The sequence below is a fragment of the Thunnus albacares genome, chromosome 19 (assembly GCF_914725855.1).
Source record: "Thunnus albacares chromosome 19, fThuAlb1.1, whole genome shotgun sequence".
In the NCBI taxonomy this organism is placed as follows: Eukaryota; Metazoa; Chordata; class Actinopteri; order Scombriformes; family Scombridae; genus Thunnus; species Thunnus albacares.
In genome coordinates this window covers 24,935,171-24,954,200 of record NC_058124.1, presented here as the reverse complement: position 1 = coordinate 24,954,200, position 19,030 = coordinate 24,935,171, and the positions used below count along the sequence as shown (strand labels likewise).

Below are 19,030 nucleotides of genomic sequence, written 5' to 3'. Positions count from 1 at the left end.
GCAACGCTGATGAGCAAAAACCAGCAGCAAATGTCACCCCACAAAAGCAAACAGCGGTAACTAATTTACATGTTTTAAAACTCAACCAGGAACATATATTTATTTAAAAATGCAGCTGCTTAAAAACAACACAGAACAAAGCGGCCATGAGAAATAATAACCCAAAAAGAAAGATTTTAACAGCAGGGAGAAACCTGCACTCAACCAGTGAGCTTTTAGATCTTTTGTCTCTTTGGTTTACTTTGTTATAAAGGGTTTAAAGCATCGTCACAGACCAGTCGACTTGATTAAATAAGCCTGCTCTGTTCACAGGATTTTGGGGTATTGAAGTTAAAAAAATTTTGAATGTGACCTCTCAGTGCCACAGGGAGACACCGCCTCGCGCACCTTTGAGATACAAACAGCAACAAACTTTGATCAGGTATCGGTATGAGGATGAGTTCACTTAAAGGGGAACTCCAATGATTTTACACATCAAAGTCTGTTTACAGGCCTCGGGGAGGACTATTGCATATGTGAAAAGTAGTAATAAAGCCTTTATTGGCTCCAGAGGGAGCTGTGTGAAATCTCTTAAATTTGAAAAGAGAGAAGCTGCCAGACCTCTGTAGCTTGCACGCCACAAATCTGCTTGAGGCTACACTAGCATAATATACCTGAAACTGAGACAAAAACATAAATTTAGGAGTGTCTGTTGAAGGGGACCTGAAACTATTAGAAAATATGAATTCAGCTGCTGGCAGTGCTGTACTGTGACAGAAATAATAAAAAAGAAAAGAATACTTTGTCTTTGAGTTTGGATGCTAAAAATGTCTTTCTAAAGCAAAGCAATCCATGATGGGAAGTGGTCATGTGACAGTAACAGAGGTATCGGAGGAGAGCATATTATAGCCTACAGTAGGTGATGTTACATTGTCAGCTGCAACACAAGATGATACTGGACAGAGAGCTGCAGAAACACCCTGAGTCTACAACAACTACTGATACATAGAAGCTGCAGCACCTAAATATGACAGTAAAAATCATAAAATCTAAAAAACCTCTCAGTAAATTGGCAGCCAGGATGATAATATGGTTAACAGAACATTCATTTTGCATTTTTTTCCTTGTGAAGAAAGTCAGACTATCTGTTCACGACCTGTAAGACGAGGCCTAAATTCACAAATCATACCTAAGAGAAAATTCTCTATATGAGAATATTGATTGAATACCCCAAAATTGTCTTAAATTACTCGTACGTGCCTCTTAACCCTCCTGTTGTCCTCGGGTCAATTTTGACCCGGGAGGACAACAGGTGTCATTATGTGTCAGTCAGTGTCAGATAAAATAATTCATAATTTCTTACTGTTTTGAAACCATTTCAATTTTTTTGATGACAGCACATAATGACACCTGTTGTCCTCCCGGGTCAATTTTGACCGGTTTCAAAACAGTATCCTGACTACATAAGAAATTATGAATTATTTTAACTACAGTTGAGATCAGAGGAAATGTGTTGATGGATTATGGCAAACTGGTATATGACACATAATGACACCTGTTGTCCTTCCGGGTCAATTTTGACCTTAATGACACCTGTTGTCCTTCCGGGTCAATTTTGACCCAAGGACAACAGGTGTCATTAAGTGCTGTCATCAAAAAAATTGAAATGGTTTCAAAACAGTGTCCTGACTAAGAAATTATGAATTATTTTATATGACACTGAATGACACATAATGACACCTGTTGTCCTCCCGGGTCAAAGTTGACCCGAGAGGACAATAGGAGAGTTAAGAATGAATCTGTTTGTACAAGTAGTTCTGTTGCATTAACTGCCTATCTCGAGTCTGACAATGTTAAATGCTAAATTGATGAAGTAACTGATGAACTCTTTGGAGTGTGTAAGAAGCATAAAAGGATGTTTTATATTAAATCTACAGGAGACATGACAGATCCATTTCTGCACAGCTTGCCCAAAGCCAAATTTTCGTTCAGTATTCTGGCAAAGTGGAACAGCAGGTTAGATGAAGTTGGACACCCTAATGTTTTTAATAATCGGGATTAACAGTCAGGGTATGAGCCGTAAGAGCTGTTGCTTTAGCATGAACCAAAACCAAAATCTATATTGAATATTCAGAACACCATCAGCTTATTAAATCTGCGGTGTCAGTGTCTTGCGTTTCTGCATGAATGGAGGCTTCGTGTCTTGTAGCCTTCACTGACGTGTGCACAAAGGGAGTTTTAAGGTGAAAGCTCAGACAGCCACATATCAACAGCTCAGCCACCCAGAGCTAACAGCTAATCATGTGTTTCACAGACGCTCAAGAATAGAACCACAAAGTGTGAACCAGGTGTGTGTGTTATGTGCTGTTTTAAGTGCATGCAGTCTGTGTGCATATGTCAGCGAGCAACACCTTAACATGTTTTTTTTGTGCCCTTCGGTGCATGTCTTTCACACCCACGATTGTAGAAACGTCTCACACCTTTTTTTCTAACAAACGCGCAGCATTGTTTTAACACAGAAGGGGGAGTGAAGTGATATCTCAATCTGAATCAAATCTAACCGGATAGCACTGCGCAGAGCGACAGAAGAGGCAGCGCAGCGAGAAGAGATTAAACACTACACGGGTCGCGACCCAGACGTGAACCCGCAACTTCAAAAAGACACAGGGAAAGCCTGTCATTACATCTCTACCGCGGCCCACAGCAGCCTCTCACACAGCCCATCCTCTGCAGTTTCCACTCACACACCCAATGATGAATTTCAGGTCCTCGATATTCAACTCAAGTCAGGAGGTACAAAAGTAGAATGACGTTGGTGTTGTTTTTTTTTTTTTTGCCCCGGCAGCGGCGTTATGCAGATGCAAGAGGCGCCGCTGCGATTTGTGTGCCTGTGAGCAAAACCGGAGGAATATATGCAAATGTGGAGCAAAAAATGATTGAAGTGAATTCGTCAGTCATGAGTCATCTAAAGAGAATGAGTCATTGGACACGGCCACCCGTACCACTCTGCTTTCAGCTTTCTGGATGACTTCCTGCCTGTTTATCCCACTTGACATTCTCCCTTCTCTTCACTCTCTGTCTCCCCTTTATTTTTTATGTCTTTACTCACTTTCCTTTACTCTCTCTTTCTCTCTTTCTCTTTTTTTTGTCCTCACTCTCTTCTCCTCCTTTTCTCTCCTGCCCCCCCCTTCTTTAAACTTTCATTCTCTCCCTCTTCATCCCTCTCTCTTTGGCTTCCTCTCCCCACTTCTCATCACCTCTCATATCTCAACCTTTCTTTCTTTCTTTTTCTCTCACCCTTCCACCTTTTCACGACCTCTTTACTCCCTTTTTCTTTCTCCTCTTCATGCATCTATTTCTCTATTTATTTTCATCCTTTCTCCCACTTAATATGTTCTCCTCTTGTCCTTCCCTGCCTCCTCTCCTTCCTCTCTCCTCTCATTTTTTTCTTCTCCACTCTCCCTTCCTCCCTCTATGTCCTTCCCTTTTCCATCTTTTCCTCTCTCTTCCACCTTGCTTCTCCCTTTTCTCCCTACTTCCTGCCCACCCCATCACACCCTCATCATATTCCCTTCTTACTCCTTCCTCATCTGTTCCCCTCCTCTCCTCTGCTTCTCCTTCCTCACCTCTCCAGTTGATGCCCAGGGAGTGTATCAACTCTTTGTTTGATAACTTTACCTGGACGAAGATTTCGGGGGCCCCACTTCCGCCCGGTCTGGGTCGTTCCGCTGCCTGGCTGCACCCCAACGTCAGCGTCTTCATCGTCTTGTTGCTCTTCTTCCTCATGAAGGTCCGTGGCATCTGGGAAATGTATGTGTGTGTGTGTGTGTGTGTGTGTGTGTGTGTGTGTGTGTGTGTGTGTTTGGGTGTCTTTTCCAGATTGAATTTGTGTGAATTTGTGCACCAGCCCTTTTTGTCTGTGTGTGTGTGTGTGTGTGTGTGTGTGTGTGTGTGTGTGTGTGTGTGTGTGTGATTGGCTCCACCTGATGTCAGCATTTGCGTCATCATCCTCCTCTTCTTCATTAGGGGCATTTGTTGCAGGTCACTCATGTCGTGTGTTGGTGACAGGGACATAGTGTGCGTTTGTTTGTGTTTGTGTTTGTGTGTGTGTGTATGTGTGTGTGTGCGTGTTTGTCTTCTTCCTGTTCTTCCTGTCCAAGGGCACCGGCCCTGGCAGGCTGCCAGCAGTTGTAGCTTTCTTATGCTTTCTTAAAAGCAGCCACACACACACACACACACATATGCTGGAGACCAGCATTCCTGCGATGCTCTCTGTTGTTCACTTCAACATTTTATGAGCAGAAATATGTTCATAAATCTGGTCTATGGGTGCTGGGTTGACTGTGAATCAGCAGAAAGTTCACGAAACTATCAAATCTGTAAAAAAAAAAAAAAAGCATATATGGAGAAATAATCACTAACACACCATAAACAAACCATATCAATGTGAAGCACAGACACAATGCAGCCACTGAACACTAATGAGCAGTTTGTCATATCATCTTAGGCGCATACAGATCAGAAATGTTCAAGACAGCATGAGGTAACTAAAGAGTTTCAGGGTGGCCGAGAAGCTTGATGGATCACTAAAGCTGCCGGTTATTTATTGGCTGAGAGAGCAGCCTAGAAAACCAGACACACTGCATCTACAAAGACAACAAGAGCTGAAAGTTGAAGCTTTCTGACAAGGACAATTATACAAAAATGCAAACCTTGTACTGTATGTATAGAGCGTGGAACTTAATTATGTTCATTTTCCTCAGCAAATGGCGACTTAACACTTCAAACTCACAAAACAGCATGATGTGTCTGTATACTGACAGCTGTCCAGTGGGTGCACAGCAGCGTTGAGGAACATAAAGGGAACATAAAACATTTTTTTAACACCACACTGAAATGCAGAAGTCACCTGAGACAATGTTGCAGTTTTTTCACAGCCTCATTCAGCAGATAGATCTAAACATTTCCACAAATAATACAGTATGACAAGACAGAAAACCAGGGTAGCCCTTCTCTTTATTACTTACTTACTTAAGTTATATTTTAAATATTTATATACTTGATACTATAGAACATTTTTCTAAAAAAAAACTCCATGAAACAAGAGTGAACAGAAATTCCAAACCTGCTTGTGACAGTAACGTAGTTCGGTTGCCACCCAGTTTTTTATCATACCAGTAACCAGTAAACTATTCAATTTGACTTAAAGTGTTATCAAGACACAAACAAACGTCTCCAAGAATCACAGCTCCTCTGAAGGTAAAGAGTAACCTTCCTCGTGCGTAGCCTCATGATATTCATACAGTCTGTCCGCCCCCAGTATCGTTCTTCATTTAGAAACGGTACGACCAGAGCTTCCCAGTTCAAGCGTCTCGTGTGAAAAGCGCAGACAGACAAAGCGCAAAGTCTGGTCTCTAAATACTGTGAGTCCTGACCCGCCTACAGTCTGTCTGTTGCTGCAGGAAACAGCACCAAGCTGTTGCTACCTCCTGTTTGATGAGAATCCGCAGCGTCTCAAGAGCTCAAGCAGAGAACAGCCAAGAAGCCGGTAACTGGGAGAGCAAATCAAACCCGCTCCCTTCCATACTGCCAGGCGATCTTTATTAAAAATCTGACAAACAGCTGTGATGTATTGGCCAGCATTGTCAGGTGTTGTGAATCATAATTTAAAATTACCGTCCAGTAAAGTTAAATTGTTGGGATTGAGCTCTTCTTCTGTTTTTCTAACACAAGCAGGGTTTGTCCTGAGATTCAAACACTGTAAACAACAAACTGCTGTCAATTAACTCTTAATTTTGACTTTTTGTCCTAAAATTTCAAACTGGCCCTACATAATTTGTCTTAGATCAGCTCTCTGTGCAGTTAAGTGTCATTAGATTTCACAAAAGTCAACCTCACTCTGTTTGTTGGCCCACTCTAAGGTCAAATTAAGCATAAATACCACATAAATAATCCTATCAAAAGCATATTAAAGCCCGTCACTCACTGTCACACACCGTATCGGTTGAGTCATGGTGATTCTCAGCCGAGCAGAGCGGCGCCTTGTAGTGAAAACTCGATTCAACCAAAAACTGAGAGCAGCTGGCTGGTTAAAAACTCTGCTCACAACACAAACACAACACACACACACACACACACACACACACACACTCGCAGTGTTCCCTGCTTTTCCGTCACCCTCTGCTGCTGTCAGCCTTTCTCTAATACGCTCTCAAACAAACACTCTCTCTCTCTCTCTCTGTGTTTATGTTTCTCTCTATCGCCCTACACAGGATTAGACTCTCTATCTCGCTTTGTCTGATTTCTGTCCAACAGATAAGCGAATCTTAAGAATATCATGTCAAATGAAGTGCGGGTTCGGTACATTTCCAGCCAGAGCTCAGCTATAGTGAAGTTTAAAAAAGATATTGTGAACACAAGGATGCTTTCACACCGACAGCTCAGTATGTCTTTAGTAATAAAAAGCCTTTTTCTTTTTTTAATACACTGTGACTGTTCCTGAACAAGGTGTTCTGAGACTGCGTTTCAAGTATTATAATTATCCTTATTATAGCTGGAAGACAATGAACGCGCTCATGTGTTGATATCATGTTTTGTGACAAAACGCCTCATTAATATAAGCAGAGAATAATTATTTTTAGGAGGGTGGTGGTTACATTGCTACATCCAGTCCTACATTGTTTTCTGGCACCAGTGGTAACTGGTAAACATCTGCACTTTGATGTTGAAAGCGTTGCACCAACCTACCGCTGAACACAACAACTGTAAACAAGTGTGAAAGACGACCAACAGCGATAAAAGGAAACTAAATTTGGTTACACAAATTTATCCTGGAAATGTTTTGTTTGTTTTCTTTATCGCATATAGACGACCCCTGATGATTCAAATCATCAAACAATGCAGAATAACAAGATAACTTTTACAAACCGAGTCTCAAAATGACTCAAAATAATTGTAATGGAAGTAGAGATGTAAAACAGTGTGACTTGTTTCTGTTCACCCTCAGCTTCAGCGCTGAATGTTTGCAAAGTGGGATAAACTATTGTTGAACCAGATGGTGGCACAACCTCCTCCACCGCCGTCCAGTGTAATTAACTCTTCATCTGACAGCGCAGCAACACAGGAGAGACGCTTCATGGTGCAGGAGGATTTTAGAAGTGAACAGGGTGCACATTTTTTTATTTCTCTGACTCTGGAAATTAGACAGAGATGACGAGCAGAACAGAGGCATCAGTGTTGTAGGTAAAAAGGTAGATAAAACAACAAGCACAAATTAAAATACAGAAGTGGAGTGGAACATACCCCTCTGCTCTCTTTGGTGTTTATTCTAGCGAACCGTATGACTGTTCTCTCTCTGTCTCTCTCTGTGTGTGTGTGTGTGGTTCCTTTTCTCTCTCTACTACACAGTCAACCTTTTACTCTCTATCTTTATTTTCCTTCATCTCCACATCGTTCTCAATCAAACATCAGAGCTTATTTTATGTCTCAGTGTTTCTTCTCCCATCTGTCTCAGGATGTGTGTGTTTTTTTTTTGTTGTGCTTCATGTGTGTTTCTGCATGAAACTGTCAGGATTAAAGGACCAGTTTGTAGAATTTAGTGGCATCTAGCAGTGAGGCGGCAGATTGAAAGCATGTAAGAGAAGCTACAGAGAATGCAAAAGGCCCTCTCTAGAGCCAGTGTTTGGTTTGGCCGCTCTGGGCTACTGTAGAAACATTGCAGTGCAACGTGTAGATATAAAGGATCATTTTAAGGTAACGAAACACAATGATTCTTATTTTCAGGTGATAACACACTAATTAAAACATACCGCTAGTTCGTACTGCTAGATGCTACTGAATTTTACGCACTGCACCTTTAAAAGAGAGCGTACAGTTAGCGGATCAGGATAGCAGCCACCCTGTGAAAGACGCACTAATGAGTTTTTATCTTTTACTACAGTAATTAAGTTTTCAAACGATGATGACAAATGTTAAAATGATAACGTAGAGCGTCTCACCAATACCTTCAAATCAAAAAGAGAAAGCCCAGCATGTGGTGCCTGTGAAGTGATGCTGGTGACACACACACAAAAAAACACACAAACACACACACACGCAGCAAAAATCCAGAGCCTGTGTAAAGGTAATCATTATCACTGATGAGCTCTCTGCAGCCAGGAACAAAGCATATTATTAGGCCAGCTATTCTGAAGTGACATCCTGATGTATACAGAAATTGTTTGGACACAGTGTTTGTGACATTAGAAAGGCGAGTTAGGCTTTAAATCTTCCTACAGAGGAGTTTTACACATTTGCTCTTTTCACACTCACTCTTAACACCGTCGCACAGCAGCTGGGAGTCGCCCAGTACCGCTACAGCACCATCATCTGCGGCTTCACTGGAGCAGCTGTTGATTGAGTGCCTTGCTCAAGGACACCCAAGGGTAATTGGGTCCCTCCTCCCCCCCCCCCCCCCTCACACACACACACACACACACACACACACACACACACACACACACACACACAAATTATCCAGATTCACCACTCCTGCAACTCAAGAAGCCGTGACCAAGTAGGAAGGTTATTTTTTTTTTTCTCTCCTCCTCGAATGCGAACACAGAGATGAGAGCTTTAAATGGTGCAGGGACTTTACATCACTGCTGTTGCTATGCAACACAACATCTTGGAAGCGATCTAATTAGTATTAGGTGGGTAACCTGCAGAAACAAAGGAGATACTACTGAATACGGTGAACGCAATCATAAAAAATAGCTGTTGACCTGTTTGCTCTTGAGAGAGAAGGTGATTATTGTGATTACGGAGCAGGTGTACCGGCATGTTCAACATGTGATGCTGATATAACGTAAAGCTGGAATATAGACTTTAGACACATTAATATTAGGAAAAACACACACTTAAGTATTTAAATTGTATGAAAACAAAAGCAATACCGTCCACAAGTGGTTTCCATCACTGATTAAAGGATAAGACTCTTAATGTCAACAAATCAACATGCAGAGCCAAACCAACAACCTACAGTACTTACATGTATTGTGTGTGTATCTAAAGCCTGATATATTTTATTCCTCTGTGCTGTAGACATCTGATGTTTTCCAAAAACTATTATAAACACGTCAACGCCATGAAGATTGCGGGTACGGTAATTTGTTTAGAAACGGCTCCAAAGACTAACGACAGCGATCATGTTTTCAGTCTCTGTGTACGTATAAGGCAGACACCACTGAGCACGTGCAGGAATGTGATACTGTTTACAGAGCTTTTGCTAGCTTATCACGCTACATAACACAACCTCTTGACTAAAGTTCTTTGAGAAATTTACAATGTAGTAAACCCAACAATTAATTAATTAAACGTGAGGTTTGTTGACTGCAAAAAAAATGATTCAAGGCCTCACTGATATTAAGCTAACGTCACAGTTTATTATCGGTCCTCATGTAGAGTGTTTCTTTTCCTGCAGTTCTGGATGTCTGCAGTGGCCACCACCATGCCCATCCCATCCGGAGCCTTCATGCCCGTCTTTATTCTGGGTGAGCAAACACACTTGACACCTTACTGGTATATAGCATGTGATTATTATTGTGAAAATGTAAGGAAAACAACATTAGTTTACCAGTTTTTGCCAACATTATTGCTAGTTGTTTACTATCTAAAGTTAAGTTAAACTGAAGTTAGAAAACATTTCTTTCCTCCTGTTCAAATAGTGATATTTGCCCAGACTGACAGATTATTATAATACAGATCAAGGATTACATTAGAGGAATTAGTGCTTATGTGCAGCAGTTTCCAGCTCGTGTCTTGTTTTTTGTCTCTGTGAGGTGTTTGGAGCGTGACCTTTACCAGTGCTTCACTTTAAAATATTCATCATTACCAGCAGTAAACAAGTTGAATGAAAGAAACTCCGCATATGCCAGGTCATGTCGCGTGCGTGCGTTCGGTTTTAAAGACGTGATCTTTTGCACCGTCACGCAGAGAACATTACAGGAGAATAATAAACAATAGTGTTTCTGTTTTGGACATTTTCAGAAATGATTAGTCACTTAAATGAATTCGACAGCTACACTGATAAAACAGTTTATGTGACGCAGTTGAAATAATAATAATAATAAGTCATTACTGTGATATCTTCACTGAGGAAGATGATCCTGTTGGAAGTGATTTATTTCATCAGCATTTCCACCATCTGCTGTTAGTAGAAACACTGAAGGCTGTTTGATCTGCTGAGGTCTGATGTAAAACGCAGTTAAAAGACCAACACATGTTTTTGTTTGTTGACAGTATTCATATGATTTAATTACAGTAAAATGCCACTTACGGCATCTTCCAAGGTTGATCTTTTATTTTGAGGATATGTTTACTTGCAGCAGTTTGAAAGCTAACTTTCAGTTTCTCTTTACTTTTGTAGGAGCTTCGTTCGGCCGGCTGGTGGGAGAAATCATGGCCACCTTGTTTCCTCACGGGATCGTGTTCGATGGCATTCTGTACCGCATTATCCCCGGAGGGTACGCAGTCATTGGTTAGTCTCCCTTTCCTCCTCTTCCCTCCTAATCCCTCCTGTCCTCAGAGTGTCTGCAACTGCAACTTTCGATCAAACCTCCACTTATGACTGACCTGACTGACAACATGCAGGGGCAACGTTTGAGAACCGTGTTCATTTGTGCTCCTGACTGTTTAAGACTTTAAAAAAACGTGAACCCGTCCTTTAAGGCAAGATTTGATCAATACTATCACTGTCACATCACTCATTTGTATCGGCTCTGGCCTTCTAAAAACCCATATCAAGCTGTCCCCCTCCCCTCTCCTCACCCCTCTTCCTCCTCCTCCTCCCCGTCTTCCTCTTTCTTCTCCTTAACTGTCTACCTCCTGCGCCCTCAGCTCGTCAATAGCGGTCAAGACGTCCTCTTCCTTCTCTCCCGTCACTTCTCTCCTCCTCCTTTAACTTCTCCTCCTCCTCCTCCTCCTCCTATCCTGTCAACCTCTCCGGCCCCCTCGACTTGTCACTTGTTGTTAAGTCGTCCTCCCCAACTAATCCTCCTCCCCCCTTTTCTTTGTCATCCTCTCCCTCCTGCTATTCCTCCTTTCCATCAGAGCATGTGGTGCCTCTGCTCTGACAGTAAAATGTCACCGTGATGTTCCCTCCACTGTCCTCACCTCAGCCACTGACCCAGAAACACGGCCCTCCTTCAGTCCTCCTCCTCCTGTTGCCCTACAAAGCTCATCCCTCATCCTTCCTCCTGTTACTCCTTTCCTTCCTGTTCTCTTCTTCGTTTCATCCAGCTTTTTATTCTTCTCTTTGTCATCGCTCGCTCTCTGATATCCTTCTTGTGACCTTTGTTTTCCTGCCACCTCCTGTGTAACTTCTTATTAATCTATTTTTGGTTTAAGCATCCTTTTTGTGGAACTTTCTCTTGCTGCCTTTCCCTTTTTCACTCAGCTGTCCTTTCTTTTCTCCCTCATCCCCTCGTCCATTCTGTTCATCTCACCCCTATCCTACTCATGTTTGATTCTCCTTTCTTCCTGTCCAGTCCCTCCTCTATACCTCCTTCCCATTATCTCCTGGTCTCACGCTCTATCTTTTAGCCTTTTCTCCACTTTATTATTATTTCTCCTTCCTTTCCCCGCTACCCATCCCATGTTTACTCCCTCCATCCTGCTTCTACTCCTCCGCTTTTCCCTCTACTCCCCCAATCGTCTTTTTACCTTTCCTTCCTTCCTTTTCCTCCTACCTCTTTACCTTCCATCCTCCCTCCTCCCCCCTTCCACCTCAATACTTCACCCTCCCTCCCTTCCTCCCTTCATCATCCCATCCCATGTGTCTGACAGGAGCGGCAGCGTTGACGGGGGCGGTGACTCACACGGTGTCCACAGCGGTTATCTGCTTTGAGCTGACAGGCCAGATCTCACACATCCTGCCCATGATGGTGGCAGTAATCCTGGCCAACATGGTGGCCCAGGGCCTGCAGCCCTCCCTGTATGACTCCATCATCCAGGTCAAGAAGCTGCCGTACCTGCCGGAGCTCGGCTTCGGGCACATGAGGTCTGTACACGGTTGGATGTTATCATGTGTGGGGAGGATTAACGAGGTCGTCCTCTGCTGTGGAGTTTGGCTAATTCAGTTTTTAGGAGACGGTCTTTTCTTGTTTTGCTTTTGCATCTCAACGACTTTCACCTGATGTCCTGCATGAATGCAACAAACAAACAAATACGTCCTGTTTCTGTGTAATCTGTGTTTACAGTAAAGGTTAACTGCTTGTACAGTGCTATTTTTTGAGGGCATCTGTGTGTTGATTTGTATATATTTCTTTCAAACATAACGTGTATGTGTTCCACAGCCAGTACAACATCTTTGTGGAAGACATCATGGTGAGGAAGGTGAAGTTTATATCCTCTCAGTCCACCTACAGAGAAGTCAAACTCCTCCTGGACACCTTTACACTCAAAAAAATCCCTCTGGTTGATTCAAAAGGTAAAAAAGCTTCATTCTGAAATTCATCTGAATTCATCTCAATGTGAAGAGAAATGTGTTGTTACTTCATATAATGGTGCAGAGAGAAAGTTTAAGTATTTAAATAATGTTTTTTTGTCACAGTATTAATGAAACCATGCAAATGAGCATCAAAGTTCAGCCGTTATCAAACTCCGTATGATAGTTGAGATGATTTTCCTTCCTGTTTCCAGATTCTATGATCCTATTGGGCAGCATCGATAGGCTGGAGCTGCTGGCTCTCTGTGATTGGTGGTTGTCACCAGAAAGGCGGCTCCTGATGCAGGTGAGGACAGTCTCAGGCTGCATTTGTTAAAATGTGTATTTTTGTTATTTAGTTTTCAGTCAGGGGCTCAAACACAGGACCCTTTAGATACTGGACTTTAAAAACATATCTCGACATATTGAGCTTCACTCTATCACAAGTGGAGCAGAGCAGGTGAATCTAAATGCAAGTGACGGCCATCAGGCAGACCACCAAACTGAGCAGACCACTCGACAAAGACTGAACTGAAGACTGGACTGAAATACTAACTAAAATAACGAGGAGAAGCTCAGGTGAGGGGAGCAAGGTGACGAAACAGGAGAACAGACAGGGAGGCGATGGGCTGGGGGGAAACACTCTGCAGGGCACAGCTGATGAGCTTGACGCAGGGCGTGTGTGGAGGGAAAAACAGGCTGGAGAGGAGCGCAGGCACACAGGAGGGAAACACAGAGCAAACAGAAAACACAAACGTCCTCATCACTAAGACTGAGTCATCTGTGTGAGTACAGAGCGAAATAAAAACAAAGACAGACTGACTAATAAAGACAACTTAATATCACGCCTCCTCCAACACAGTCCGGTTTTAACATAACAGGGAGGAACAGAGGAGACACAGAGACGCACTGTGACAGAAAACTTAACAGGATTAATAAGCATAAAGAAGAAGTGGAATTAAACAGACACACAGAGTGAACACAGGAACCCAAAAACACAAAAACTATGAGTCCACGACACCTTCAGGCTTCAAATAAATAGTAAAGAGTTCAGTAAGAAGCCTCATGAAGTTAAAGAACTTCACTCCAAGGTGAATTACACTCTTATATCATTGTGATAAACACAATAACTGAAGCCAGTTACTCTGTACAGGCTGTACAATATTAGAACTATGTCTGAACATCGCAGATCCATTAGAGATTATGATAAATATTATTATCACCAATGTGTTAAAAAACAAAAACAAGCAGTGTTACGATTGATTTAATTATTTACCTGAATAGCTCGACAGGTCATGTTTAATTTACACAGTGATTATGACGCTACATTAGGCAGCACAAGTACCACTTTTAGCCAAAGCTGTTTTTTTTACCCCTTGTTTCCATGGAGACAGACCAGGGTGCCAAAAAGTAAAAGACAAGCCACAGGTGTCAGCGTTTCACTAAAATCCGTTGGAAATTAAACGATGCACTTTCACAAACATCCTTCACTGGAACGAGTGGAAATGTAGATGATGTCATAGACGAAGCTGCTGCAGTCTGGCTTTTATAGAGATGATGTCATCCAGCAAAGACAAACAGCCATAATACTGTGTTTCCCTTAAAAAAACCCCAGAAGAAGAGACATCACATCCTTGTGCAAAATGTGTAGAGCTGCAACAATTAGTCAATTAACAGATTAGCTGCCAACTTGTTAAATTAATTGTCAACTATTTAGATTACGGATTAATCATTTTGTATAATTATTTAAGAAGAAAATTGCTAAATTCTCTGATTCCCACATGTGAATATTTACTCATCTGTCATAGTAAAGTGAATATCTGTGGCTTGTGGACTGTTCCTAGTGAGAAAACTAGACATGTTAGGATGTTATCTCAGACAATTTTCTGACATTTTATGGACCAAACAACTAATCAATCAGGTAGCACATGCCTTTCATGCTTTTTCACACTGAATTCTGATAATATGACAACCGCGGTCTGTATTGATCTGTTCACCTGGATTTGGATTCAGGGTCGCAGTCTACAGGAGCAGAATCAGTCTCAGAAACACAGCTGGGAATCCTTCGCCTTCGTAGATGAGGAGGAAGAGGAGGACGGAGAGAAGGTGGGGCTCCTAATTCGCCACCAGTATTAAGAGTATCCTGTGACTACATAGTCAGAGGTGGTTTGTTTCAATTTTCAGTTAAAGGTGCTGATTTATCTCAACAACTTGTAGTTACATGTTAATCAAGTTGTCCTCTGCAGGGCAGCCCGATGCAGGAGGAGAGGAACGGCCCGCTGCCTTCTCCAAAACCTCAGGAGCCTTCCTCCAACCACACTGCTCCTGTTCCTGGAGAGCAGACTGGTGAGTTTCGTCTTTATATCTAGGGCTGTAGTCAACCAAAGAAAATGTTGGTCGACTAAAATCCTACATAATCTTCAACTAATCGATTAGTGGCGGGGAGGGGAGATTTATGGGATTTCTTAGTTTTCTATTTCTCTGTTTAGCGTCTTAAGGCTAACCCATTGTTGCTAACTTCACTTCACTTCACTTCACTTCACTTTTCCAGCACTTGAGGAAACAACAGACGTGACTTTTTAGCATTTATTAACTGACACACTGTAGTCTGTCCTGTACATTTACTGCCAGACTGACAACTTACTACTAACCTTTTCCTCTGCCCAGCTCGTATCCACCGTCACGTCTCTGCCGCTCACTCTTTCCCGCTTGCTACGCAAACATACTCCTTAACGGAGTTACGCGACCAGTGGTTTCCCAGGCAACAACACAGAGGTTGACTCATGTACCCAACAGCGCTGCACAGACTCCCAAACGCTGTCGATTTCCAAATGAACGGATATTTGGCGTTCATTTTGGCATTAAAAAATGTTTTTTTGGCCTGGCGAAGGTTCTACAGCCCCAATAATTACCTTCTTCATAAAGTTTTATGGGAGAAGGTGCTTGAGCAGGAATAAATGAATCACAGTGGTCTTAATAGGGTGTTATAAAAGAATCAACAACTGTCTCCAGGTCAACAAAGGATAAAAAGACCTTTTGGAGTCCAGTTGAGTTTGAGTTAACGCCACCCTCCACATGGAAATACATTAAACTGTAGAGGACAATTACAATCTCTGAGCTCTTTCGTGAGATCTTCTTTAGCTCCGTTACACATGTGGAGTGTGTGTGTGTGTGTGTGTGTGTGTGTGTGTGTGTGTGTGTGTGTGTGTGTGTGTGTGTGTGTGACAAGAAGGCGAGTCCAGGCATTGAAAGCCTGGCGGTGGCTTGTCATAGTAATATTGATTCCTTCAGACAAGTTTTGCTCACTAGGGAGATGTAATTGAATTTATTCTTTTCTACGTCTCCCCCCAACTTCTCCTCCGAAAAAAAAAACATGTCAACTGATATGACTAAGCTTTTAGTCAGAGCCCAGATGGTTATGTGAAACTCACCGGCTTCACATATGTGTTGTCTAACACACAACACACACACAAAGGTCAAACACATCATATCCAAACACACACTGTTGTTTGTGTTGTTATGAAGCTGAATATTTGACGAGCAGGTTGTCGTTTGTTTGTGTCTCATTTCACTAATACAAAGATGACACGCACATGTACCATTTTTCTTAGTCAAGACTTGGAAGTTTGTTAAAGTGATTTCGTAGAGAACTGGGAAGCCATTAATCACAACAAGCAGCTTTTCTTCCACTTTGTTTTAAAGTTATTTTCGGCAGTGTGTGATTGGTTCTCACCATGTTGTCGCTCCCAACCGTTATTTACATAAAGAAGTAGGTTTCTCAACTTCCCCTCACTGCGCTGCCGGGCACCTTTATAATCTTTTAAGCCTGGCAGATACCGTACGGATTGAGCCTGATTGGTCGGTCGCCCTCCACTAATTTTAGAATTGGGTAGAATTTCTGCTAGATTAGGTTTGTCGTTCGACATGCAGCGTGAGGTCACGTCGTCCCAATTAATCGCCTGAACGATCGACGATCCGGCTGTCGGACCATCAGTCGGATTTCCGGCGTGTCTGAAATCTTTGAACATTTCCACAGTCAGATTTTCATCCATCATACTGTTAACTCTAGCGATTACTGGAGTATTTAACATGTTGTAGACGTGATAGAGACTGCTGAGATCAAACTGAAGCCTTCTTATGCTCTCATCATAGCAGAACTGCTCAAAATAACGTTGCTTTTCTCTCCATTTGTCAACACTGTCGCGGATGCCTCCGCCTTGCTGGAATAAGCTTTATCGGGATTATCGATGGACAAAAACAACCAGAATTTCTTTAGTGAAACTGCACAGTGTCTGCTCAGCTTGAGTTATGGTGGCTGTCACCAGTGTGTACAGTAGTAACAACTGGAAACTTCTTAATGCTAACGGACAAGAAAAATTCCGTTAATTCCACATTAGCTGCACCCTGCAGCCGCCCAGATGTCCGTCAAAGCATTTAGTTTGAGTTCCTATCTGTTTGATTCATTCGTCAGCCTTTCACACAGTTTGCCATATTGTCTCGTTTGTTTGTCTCTCCGCCCTCAACAGATGTCACACATTTGGACTTTAATAACTTTCGCTACTTTAACAGGAATAAAGGAATGTTGGGCAGCATGTCGGCTACAAATAACCAGATGGCCTTTGTGTATCTATCGTGGCGCGCCGTGAACTCCTCAGCAGCCTATCAAACACAACAGCAGACATTTTTCCCCACTGAAACGGTATCCAGGCAACAACAATAATGGGTTGGTCGGGTTTGTCAAGAGTCTCTCTCTCAAAAAAAAAAAAACCTCCATTTGCTGTTAGGCTTTTCTGTCCAAAGGCTGCAAGTCTTTCAAAAGTCACATTTGTATAATTTATTGACCTTCACCTCTTTCTCTCTTTCTCTCTCTGTCAGAAAAAGGTCCTCTGCAGTCTGTGAGGAAAACACTCAGGAATCTCTTCACCCCTAAGAGCAGACAAGCAGAGGGACAGTCGCAGGTGTGTGTCTGTCCACGTACGGTAAACATCTATAAGACGTGTTGGTAATCTTGCTCCTTGTGTGTTTTACATGTCTTAAAGCTTTTCTAACTATTCAGAGATGTTCTCGGTAGCCGAGACATTTTCCCTCGAGTTAAGAACCATTGAAATGCAAATAAACCTCCTCATTTGTTTGGCAAAGCCGTCCCAAAACCACAACCTCACACTGGCACACTGAGGATATAAATATTTATCCATTATTTATTTATTTTTTTTTTGTGCTGGGTGAATTTTTCATTACGGGGGTCTGCTTTCTATTCAGGCAGATACTCTTTATCTGATTGACAGAGGCACACGAATACACAGACAAACTCCCCAACGTGGAGAATCTTTCCCTCTGTCATGGAAATGCGGAAGCCAGACACTGGAGGAAGAGTTATTATTCGTCCTGGCAGTGCTCCCGCCTCACAAGGAAACTAATACATGTCATCTCTTTTATACGAGCGGGAAGGAAAACCACACTGGAAATAAAGCATACGCTTGTAAGCTTGCAAGATTAGAATTTGATTTTTTTTTTTTTTTTTTGTTGTGCCCACTGCTGTGGCTTGTGTATTACCAGTCTGATTTTCTATTATGTTTTTTTTTTTTTTTTTTGGATTCAATCCTATTCCTGCATGGGGATTGTTTTTACAGCTATTCTACAGCCCTGAATATCAAATAGACACACAGTGGGAAATTGCCATCAAGCGTCGAGCCAAATCCTGGCTGTGAAACAGGTATTTGTCTACATTACCAGCCGCTGATGTCAGCTAACCAAACACTGACCTTTAGAAGAAACCATCCGGCCGCTGTAACGATGTCAGCGTCTCGTTTAACTCTAAGATGAGTATAATCGCTGTGGTTGCAGTAATACGACTACACAGAATGCAGAGATGTAACTGCTGATTTGTGCAGATGAGATGATAATAAAAGTGTCAACCCTTTCATTCATTTAAAGCCAACTTCCTGTGCTATCATAGACAACTGTTGCTTTCTCGTGAGCAAGGTGACGTTATTATTTTTTTTTTTGTTGTGGCTTCAAGGACAGAAGCAGCCGACCCGCCTGGACAGCGAGTGAACAAATGAGGGAAGCAAAACAGGTCACAGCAGGTGTCGCACTGAGTTTTCACCAGTTTACTCACAAAAAAACCTGCCGGATATGTCGGGCAGTGAAAGATGACACAAAGAAACTGGATGACAGTAACCCGATTATCTCTGTAGACAATTTAAAATACAGATACAGAATATTCAAATGATATTTCATACGTTTTCTTCTACAGATGGCAGAAATCCAAAAGTAAATGTTGAGTAATGAGATGAAACAAGTCAGTGGAAGTGCTGTGAATATATGAAAGAACGATATGAAACAGATTGTACTTTCCCTTCACTCCCCCTCATGTAAGATTCAGAGTATTCTCGACTTAGAGGTCACATCCAGCCTGTTTCAAAGGAACCAAAGTGAAAGACGATGCTCTTAAAATAATTCACAAACATGTCTCATCTCTCATGTGTCTTTTTTTTTTTGTCTCCAGGAGCCCTGTCCTCCTCCCCTTTCAGACACGATGACACCAGAGGAGGTACGCTGACGATGAGTTTGCATGCTTTTACAAAG

The 19,030-nt window shown here is 42.2% G+C and overlaps 1 protein-coding gene across 2 annotated transcripts in view; it reads left to right on the top strand.

Annotated features, from left to right (window-relative positions):
• Window positions 1-19,030, top strand: part of LOC122969908 (chloride channel protein 1-like) — a 43,981-nt gene that overhangs the window by 14,452 nt on the left and 10,499 nt on the right. For both annotated transcript variants that reach the window (XM_044335942.1, XM_044335941.1), the window contains 10 exons: window positions 3,614-3,769; window positions 9,440-9,509; window positions 10,385-10,495; window positions 11,803-12,016; window positions 12,312-12,445; window positions 12,658-12,749; window positions 14,456-14,548; window positions 14,689-14,788; window positions 17,318-17,400; window positions 18,951-18,995. In XM_044335942.1, coding sequence (XP_044191877.1) covers window positions 3,614-3,769; window positions 9,440-9,509; window positions 10,385-10,495; window positions 11,803-12,016; window positions 12,312-12,445; window positions 12,658-12,749; window positions 14,456-14,548; window positions 14,689-14,788; window positions 17,318-17,400; window positions 18,951-18,995 — 1,098 coding nt within the window. The remainder of the gene's footprint in view (window positions 1-3,613; window positions 3,770-9,439; window positions 9,510-10,384; window positions 10,496-11,802; window positions 12,017-12,311; window positions 12,446-12,657; window positions 12,750-14,455; window positions 14,549-14,688; window positions 14,789-17,317; window positions 17,401-18,950; window positions 18,996-19,030) is intronic.